A 10222-nucleotide genomic window follows, 5' to 3' on the forward strand; every position below is an offset into this window, starting at 1 on the left:
TACCTACCTTTGGGGTGGGGGTTACAAGTTAGATACTCGCTTAATAAATAAAAACGTGTGATTTTAACCTCTTGTTGTTTAGTTTCACTCTCGCCTCTAATTTTGTAAGATTATCAACTTCGTACTGACTGCATCCACTGTTTTTTAAATCGAGTTTCTGCCCGTTTTATTAAACAGTATTGTAAAATGAAATTTACCAACCAAGAGTACGCTGACATTGTCTTTACATATGGACGCGCTAACGGTAATGGAGCTTTGGCACGACGCTTGTACCAGGAAAGTCATCCAGATCGGAGGTTAACTTAACAAAATAAACTTTGAAACTCCGATACTAATTGTAACTTGGGCTCTATTACCGTTTAAGTGTGAAATTTTGATATTTCTTGAGAAAAATGCAAAAATTGCCATAAAAAATTTATAAAACAAATTTTGACCTACACTTATTTAGCTTAAAATGTTTGAAATTAAGTCAGCTATCACCCCCTTAAAGGATTGCATCTAGCTTCCGGACACCCTGTATATATATTTTTTTTCCTTTTATTCTTTCCTGTAACTGGGTAACAAACCTGTTGGAAATAAATGCCTCTTTGTTTTTTTTTTTTAAGGCTATCCATATCCTATTTATTTCTAATTTATATAATGACCTAATTAAGTAAACAGTAATGTCCATATAGACAGACTAGATTATGTGAAGTGAAGGTTTTCGAAGTATCTATGCTTCAAAATTAATGCATAGATACTTCAAAAATTCCAAGATACTATCCCCCAAGGGAGCATAAGCTACTTCTTTAAAGATTTAATTTGTTATCTCTGAGGCACTGTGCTATTCTGAGCAGCCAGTTTTTTTTTTTAATTTCAACTGTGCAACTAATTGATGCACCTCATCTTTTATGGGACTTACGTTTTTGTTTCCCCTATAAAACTTAGGAAGAAATGCACCTTTATGTTGTATTATTTGCCTAATTTGGCAACGTCAGCGAGTACGAAAATGCATTAAATTTCCTTTTTGAGCGGGAGCCAAATATCCCCTACAACTCTTTATTTAATTAACGGAAATTTGACATGTCTTTTATTGGACCAATCAGGCATATCAAATATATAACGCTTTTCTATTTAACGGCATATTGTACTAACTAGATAGCAAATTTTAGAGCAAATGTTCCACGGAAACTCAATTATCTCCTATCATTTCCTACTAAATATTCAGGCGATATTAGGACGAGCTTGCAGGATGGCAATATCAATTTTCAATTCTGTTATAGCGAGAATTTCAAATTTATTTTAATAGTATCAGTATAAGAGTATATTTCTGGTAAAAAGGGCTTCCTCAGCAAGATCTTTTTAAAATTGTTTATTTCTGATGTAGTTTTTGCAATTATATAGAAAAAATATTTTTTTATTACCATTCGTTAAGACAATTTCGAGGTTCAAAGGGAAAAGGGAATTTTTAACCAAAAACACCATATTCGTGGGAGATTCTAACATTCATGTAATATTTTAAAAAAAAAACGTGTATATCATTACATACTCCTATATTTCTAGCAAACAATAAACCCAATTTTTTTAAAGCATTTTTATTAACGGCAATCGCGACTTACCAACTGTCACATGGCCACATCGATAGTTTTCCACCTCACTACTGCGTACTGTAGCCGAACACAAATTCTTCGGGGGTTTACCGGCTTATTTATTTAGATTGCTATTTTCATTTTGTTGCCGTTCTGCTTTTGTATTTAGATTACGCATGGTGATTTGTTATAATACGTATTAATCTAATTAATTAACTGACGGTGTTCTCGTGTTGTTTAGCTGTAAATTGAGTTTATTCGTGCCATAATGTCCATCAGCTCGTCAGATGAAGATAAAAGCATCGCAATGAATGAACCGCCACGAAACAAATACAAAAATAAAACGAGTCTTTCAAAATTCTTGGTTGGAAAATCCAGATTATAAAATTGATTAAAACCAGTTAAAGGATATAATGAAAAATGCAGGTAGGTGATTTTTACCATTTTGATTGTATGTACCTACGACTCACAAAATTATTATTTTTAACTTATGTAATTATACTTTTTAGATGTTCAGCATGTAATGTTACTTTAGTGTGCGGAAAATCCGAACTAGATAAACATAAGAAATCCCAAACAACCATTAAGATAATGAATTCTGCAATGTGTACACCTTCTGTTTTCACATTTATCAAAGCTCCAGCTGCCCATAATGACCAAGTTAAATCATTGGAAATAGCAATATCTTCATTTTTTGCAGAGCATAATATAGCATGTCAAAATGTTTACCACCCTACTAAAGCATATATATCAGATTCCAAAATTATAACTCTCCATCGAACCAAGTGCACGAAAATAATTAAAAATGTACTGTGTAAAGTAGAAACTGAAGAGCTTATTGAAATTTTACGTAAGCAGAAATTTTCAATACTTGACGAATCAACTGATATTAGTGATACTAAATTATTATGCCTTTTGGTAAGTATTATCTACGAATTTTAATATTTACCTAAAATTATCTTTTATACATATAGGATCTGTTAATGTATTTTTTTATTTATTAATTTTAGTGTGTTATAGTGTTAAAAAGTACAAGACTTTTGCAAAAGTCAATTCAATGTTTTTTTATAAACAAAAAAAAAATTACTACTATTTACTCTACAAAATATAAATCTGTTAAAAAGAAATAAAAGCAAATTTGTACTAACATAAGAAATATGTGCATGCTCTTCTTATTTAATTAATTTTATTATTACTATTTTAGGTATGATATGCAGATGAACAATTCAAAGTATATACAAGGTTATTGGAACTAATAAAACTAGATGCTAAGGATTGCTCTGCAGCTGCTTTATTTGCAGAAAAAAAACGCTTCATTGACAAGGGCATACCTTTTAATAATATTATTGGTGTAGCATCAGATGGAGCTGCAGTAATAGTAGGAAAAAACCATTCTTTCTTTTCAAGGGTAAAAGAGGAAGTTCCTTATGCTTTATTGTTGAGATGCATATGCGACACTAGCGCAATTGTGGCTAGCAAAGCGTGCGCTGAATTGCCACTGAGTCCAGAGGATTTAATTCGCAATATTGCCGACTACATTTCTGGCAGCGCGAAGCGTTGCAAAGTTTTATGCGAACTTCAAAAATTTTTTCACAAAGAAAAAAATAAAATGTTAAAACTATCATCAGCATCAAAAGAATTCTCGAAAACTGGGACGTTCTGGAACATTATTTCCTTCTAGCAGTTGCCGAACATCAATTAAAAATAGCAAGCACTATTTTAGAGGACATGAAGAATCCTTTTATTAAGGGTTATTTGTGTTAAATTATTTTAATTCATTTAACGCGCTTTTTCAAAGTCGTGATATTTTGATAGATTAATTGTACAAAAGGTGTTGCACAATTTTAAGGCAACTATCGCAAAACTTTTTAAGACCTGAATTTGTCTATAAATATGTAACCATTCACTTGAAACACCCAGAACACTTACTCCCCATTGAAAATATTTGTTTGGGTGCTGCTTGTATGGAACAATTAAAACAGCAACCCAAAGATTTAGTTCCCGAATTTCGTCTTAAATGTCTGAATTTTTATTTAACTGCCACTGAAGAACTGAAGGATCGCATGCCGGTACAAAACTCTATATTTAGAGTTTCATTTTTTAAGACCTGATGTTTCATTGGATATTGAGCGCAGAGAGATGGAAGGGGTTAAGATGTTAGAGCTATTGATTATGCAATACAATAATTTAATTGATGTTGACAAACTCGATTTTGAGTGGCAGAGTTTACCCTGTCATTTTCTTGAAAATAAAAAGGATAAGTTACCCATAGAAATATTTTGGAAGGAAGTTAGTGAAACAACGGATTTTGATAAAAAAACCTGTATTTAGTAATTTAAGTATTGTCGCTAAATTAATATAGTCCCTGCCTCATTTACATGCAGAAGCTGAAAGGATTTTTTCTATAGTAACAGATGTGAAAAATAAGAAAAGAAACCTTTTATCCGATGATATCTTAAATGCTGTAACAGTCTTTCAAAGCTCCATGCAATCAGAAAATATTGATTGTACAAATTTACAAGTTACTAAAGCACATTTCAATTTACATAATCAAAGTTTGTACTCTTTTAAAACTAAAAAATAAAATAAAATTTTTCCAGAATTATATTTGTTTGTTTAATGCCCATTGTCACCAACATGTTTCAGGAGGATTTAAGCATTTAATTTAAGTGTTTTAACACTTAACACTTTTTTAAGCCTTCCTTAAATGTCGGTAAATGAAAATGGCCAGACTGCAGATTCCATGGCTGGCTAGTCCCAACCCAACCAACTTCTGTCTGTATTTTATACCGTTTTACAATTGCTTGCACTGACTGCACTCGGTGTATCTCCATTTTTTTAAGGCCTTCAATAAAAGACAAGGATAATAATAAAAATTGCTCTCAGTGCAGCCGGTGCAAGCAAATGGAAAAAGTTATAGAATTTGTGGGAAAAAAAGGGAATTTTCGTCCGTCCTTATGGGAAATACCATTTCATAGAGTTGGCAACACTGACTGGCTGTCATTCACTAAACCTCTACTCCCAGCTAAGTTGATCATATATTAATCTGTCAAACAGTTTAGCAATTTCTGACTGAATGCATAATCCCCTGTAAATTAGTGATGTCTTTATTACAAGATTTTAAAATTGGGATAATATAACTCTGCTTCCAGTACTTAAGAAAGGTACAAATCTGTATAGATAAATGAAATAAAATATGTACGAGCTTAGTGAGAGTAAAAATAGATTTTTTCAAAAACACATTAGGAACTTTGTCTGGCACTGAACTGACAAAGCATCTCATTTTAGTAAAGATATGTACAGTGATAAAAAAGGATACAAAATTCACAAAACTGTTTGTGTGGAACGGAATCTGCCTCAACTTTGATAGCCACAAAGTTTTCGCTTTCCAATCTACTTTCTACCTCACCAGTTTCTATAAAATTGGATAATGCTTGGGATTTCTCATCCTTGCCTGTAAACAGTAAAAGTTTGTACAGAATAAAATCTTGATGAGCCTATAACAGAAGTTCATCAGTTTTGTAAATATTTTACACACACTTAAAATAACAAGGATCTATTACAACATTCAAGGGTTAAAAGTTTGCCTCAAGTTTATGCAATTTACACACTAATGAATCTAAAAACTGCAATGTTTCTATGCCATTACTTAATTAGACATTTCAATTCCTTTTTACTTCTCGTACATTACAGAGATAAACTATGCAGTTTTTATTGTAACTTTGGAAGTTTTTAAGGCATCATCACTAACTAGAGAATTTATCAAGATTTTTTGTGAAAAATTCATCCTTAATAAATATATTACTAATGGTAACAATGGACTATGGTCCCAATAGACTATGCCCCAATTGCTTTAAAGCATATCTCTCTACTTAACAGGAGTGACTATATAACAGCAAAAAGTGTCTCCAAGTGATTATTATTATACCCCAAGTATTTATTTTCTGTTATAAATATTGATATCTTAATTTATGTTATTTATATTAATATATTGTTCACTAAGTATTATAAAAATAATCCTACCTTCAATATAGATGACAAAAATTGCTCCCTTAGCCTTTGATACTTGAATAGCTTCAGCGATTCCTTCCTGGTACCAACGCATTTTTGTAATATTCAATAATCAAAAATCGTAGTTGGATCCTTTTTCTTCCTGTTTAATTTATATTAATTTGAATAAATTAACATAAAAACTACAAATTTAATAACAAAACACTGGTTGGGAGACCACTTTTCACCAGTCATCAGTGTCACGAATGATTCATGACCCTTGACATCGCACATCAGTAATAAGTCAAATGTCATGCGTCATTTATTAAAGGTGTATTTACATATATGCGTTCGATCGATATACAGCGACCAAAATCGTGAATGCAGGATATGTTGTTTGCCGGAACCTATTTATAGTTCGCGCCCGCTGTTATTTAATGATTACAATACCCGTATCTCCTACAATTTTCAAGAAATATTAATAATTTTTTATCCAGATAATGCGAATAACTAAATTCATTTATGGTATACAATAAAAAACAATAATAATAAATAGAGGGTTTTTTCGATATGTAATCAAACTCTGAGGCGTATATCCAATATCAATTTTTAACCTTTGTAAGTGTACCTTATAATAATTTTTTAAGTTTTTTCTGTGTCTGTTGTGTGACTTTTGTTCGGAACTACATATATCCTTTTAGTACCCCCTGATGATGGACACCACTGTTTCCGAAACATGTAGGGAATTTTAAATAACTAATGTTTAATAAATAAGTGGATGGAGACTGCAGGATTTTCATTTTACGTTAACTCCAAACCGAAACTCCCAAAGCATTTGGATAACACTTTTTTCTATAATAGATAATATATATGGCTTAAACCGGGTGAGCCAATTATGTTATTTTGTCTAGTTTTTGTCGGATTTTGTCTTCTCATGGTGGATGTATGATATTATTATGTAAAAACTTTTTAGAACACAACTCTTTTCAACAGGTAGATAAATTTAACCATCTCCTAAAGGAAATGACTTTCGAATTTACTGTAATTTACTACAAATCCATAAACTTATATGTAATTTGTATTTATAGATCTCCTCTAGGAGACTGCAGTGAATTCTTGTTAAAATTAGAGGCACTTTTATTTGAAATTCCATCGGCGGCTTACGTAGTTCTTACAGGAGACTAAAATCAACTTTAATGATAAAAATTTTGTCTTTACTCTGCGCCTCGATCATCTAATGGGGGCATTTAATATACATATAATAATAATAATAATAATAATAATAATAAGTCTTTTATTTGCCACTGTTTACATGATACTATTTAACAGATTTATTTAACATCTTTAATTATAACTATTTACAAAAATGGCAAAAAGGAGGTTAAAAAACAATTTTAAAAAGATACAGGTTTAACCCCCTGTGTAAAGTAAATTACAAACTCAAAAAGAAAAAACAAAATAATAAGTCCAAATCATCCATAAATATACATATTTACAAAATAATACCATATTGTCTATATTACTCATAACACAATCCTATACTATTCTACATACACGCCACACCCATACATGTATATTGACATTACCAGCATAATAAATAACTACTAAATAACTAAATAACTATAAATAACAATAACGCTCAGTGCCAAATGAATGCGATAAAAATTTAACAGGTTTTACAAAAATTATTCTATTCTCGTCAAAATTTCTTATAAAAAAACTTAAATCCGCCCAATGATAATCTTTTAAATCTTTCAGGAATTTGGTTATATACGATATATGTTAAATGAAAGAGATCGTTCGTAAAAAGATGTTGTGTGCAGCGGCGGAGAGATTAATCCTCTATGTCTTAAATTTAAGGAATGAACATCCGTTCGGAATCGAATTTTGTTTGTCAAATACGAGGGACAATAATTAGAATGAATTGCCGAATGAAATAAACTTGCAGCATGTAACTTCCTTCGACATTCCATAGAGAGGCATTTGGTTTCATGCAGTTTGTAGCTTACCGGTTCGCGGCGACGGATACCGTATATAAATCGTAAACAAGATTTTTGAACCCGTTGTATTCTGTCTTTATCTGTTTGATCCAAGCATGGCCCATACACTACGTCAGCAAAATTAAAATGACTCAGCACTAGTGCATCACATAAGTTTATTTTTTGTGATTTTGAAAGTGAATGCCTAGATGGAAACAACCTTTTTAAATTTGCATAGCCTAATTGAATACATTTACTTACATGCTGTTTGTATCGAAGGTTGGTGTCAATATAAAGCCCCAAATTACGAGAACAATCAGAATGCGGAAGTTGTTCCGCAGAAGCCATTAAAATTAGATCTTCTTTAAGTGCTCTCCGATCCTTGCCAAAAATTAAAAAGTTTGATTTTGATGCATTTATTACTAAATTGTGTTTATTAGAAATACTAATCAATCGTTCCAGATCGTCATTCATTTTGCCGGCAGCACTTTGTTTTTGCTCAGGAAAAAATGAAAAATACAGTTGTGTATCATCTGCATACAAATGAGCTTTGCAATGTTTTAGGCAACTAGTAAGGTTACAAGTATAAATGCAGAACAAAATTGGCCCCAGGATAGAGCCTTGTGGTACCCCACACACCAGTGTACCTTCGGATGATACACCTTTGCTGGTTTCAATAAACTGTTTCCGGTTTGTTAAATAATTTTTAATGAGAGAAAGTGCATTATAGTCAAACCCCACATAGCTCAAAATTGCATAAAGCAGTTTGTGATTGATTCGATCAAATGCCTTGCTATAGTCTAATAGCACTAGTGCAGTAGATTTTCCACGATCAGTGGCTTCAATTATATCATCTGTAATTTTCAGAAGTGCCGTTGTACAGCCAAACCCCGATCTAAACCCTGACTGATATTCTGGTAAGATTTTGTGGGAATCAAGATACTCCCTTATCTAAGCATTCATTATCTTCTCCATAACCTTGGATAAAACTGGCAATATACTTATGGGCCTAAGATCATTGTAATCATAAATGTTTTGTTTTTTTAAAAGTGGATAAATCTTTGACACCTTCCAAACATCAGGAAAACAATTTTCTAAAATACAAGAATTGACAATATGAACTATGTACGGCAAAATCGTATCCACACACAATAGCAACATATCAAGATTTATTTGATCCGCTCCGGTAGCAAGCGACTTTATTTCAAACAAATACTTTCGCACAACATCGGTGGATACGACACGAAAATTAAATTTACTTGTTGGCATCTCAAGTTTTTGATTGTTTCTGTAAAACTCTAAAAGTTCTACATCTATTGGGTTATTTTGTACTGATGTTTGAATAAAATGATTATTTATATTGTTAGGAATATTTAAATGCTCAGGTATTTGGCTGGCTATATTACTAGAATAAATGTTAAGTTTTTTAAGCTTTTGCCAAAAAAGTTTTTTGTTATTAAAACTAGAGGCAACCGCATGACCAAGATACTGCATGTAAAAGATTCTACTCGTATAACACAGTCAACAAGCTCCACTATTGACTATATATGTTCTAATTTTCCATATGACTCCGTGGAGTGTACAGTCGCAAACTCTGCTTTATCAGACCATGAGTTTATACTATGTAAAATAGCAAATATACAAAAGGAATGTAGTGTATCTGCACAGCGATATGGTCGAATTTTTGGTATTAATAACTTTAATAAGTTTCGTCAACTTTCACCTCTTGAGTCCTGGAATTCTATTTTCGATTTATCTTCCTTTCACACAAAAATTGTTAAGCTCTTTGATGCTTCCTTCCCAATGATTAAAATCAAACCTATAAAATCTTGGCTCACGAGGGGTTTGAAAGTATCTTCAAGAAATCTGAGATCTCTTCACACGATAAGATTAAGTTCACTGACTCTCCAGTTTTTCATAACAATTTTAATTCTTACCGAGCCTTGTATCGTCGTCTGATAAGAATCTCTAAGCAAACTTACTACTCCAACCGTTTAAGTGGTTCATCTAACAAATATAAGGAGAGTTGGAAAATTATTAATAATATTCGTCACAATTGTGGTAAGCAGTCAAGACAATGCTCTGAAGTCTCTCCCAATGATTTTAACAATTTTTTTTCTAATATTGCTCTACAACTTCAGCAAAATTTGAACCCTTCTGTGAATCCTCTTCCTTTATGCCAGCCATTCATGTTCCAAATTCCTTCTTCTTTATACCTACAAACCTAAACGAACTCAAGGATATTCTGTATACTGAAAAAAATAAAAATTCAACTGGAGAAGACAACCTTTCAGCTAAGCTTTTTCTCAACCTTCCAGAAACGGCGCGAAAGGCACTAGTTGACGCAATTAACCTTTCTTGGAGCAAGGGGATATTTCCATCTTGCCTAAAATCAGCTGAACTTATCCCAATTCATAAGGGTGGAGCTCTTGATAATCCTTCCAACTTTCGTCCCATCTCTCTCTTGTCTACGCTATCAAAGGTAATCGAAAAACTGGTTAAAAATCGAATAATGTCCTTTTTAAAGTCCAAAAACATCCTCACCAGACTTCAATTTGGCTTCCGTGAAAATACCAGTACCAATGATGCCATGTTTAATTTTTTTCATGAGCTTTACTCCCAGATAAATGCTGGTGGAGTTTCCGCTGCAGTTTTTTGTGATTTGTCGAAGGCTTTCGATTGTGT

At 32.2% G+C, this 10222-nt stretch overlaps 1 protein-coding gene across 2 annotated transcripts in view; it reads right to left on the bottom strand.

Annotated features, from left to right (window-relative positions):
- The window catches only part of LOC126744082 (UBX domain-containing protein 4), a 32325-nt gene extending 26495 nt beyond the window's left edge, over positions 1-5830 (bottom strand). For both annotated transcript variants that reach the window (XM_050451440.1, XM_050451431.1), the window contains exons 1-2: positions 5592-5830; positions 4888-5022 (exon numbers count right to left, since the gene is read on the bottom strand). In XM_050451440.1, coding sequence (XP_050307397.1) covers positions 4888-5022; positions 5592-5673 — 217 coding nt within the window. In that variant the 5' untranslated portion in view covers positions 5674-5830. The remainder of the gene's footprint in view (positions 1-4887; positions 5023-5591) is intronic.
- Positions 5831-10222: the final 4392 nt, after the last annotated feature.

The sequence above is a fragment of the Anthonomus grandis genome, chromosome 1 (genome assembly GCF_022605725.1).
Source record: "Anthonomus grandis grandis chromosome 1, icAntGran1.3, whole genome shotgun sequence".
Lineage (NCBI taxonomy): Eukaryota > Metazoa > Arthropoda > Insecta > Coleoptera > Curculionidae > Anthonomus > Anthonomus grandis.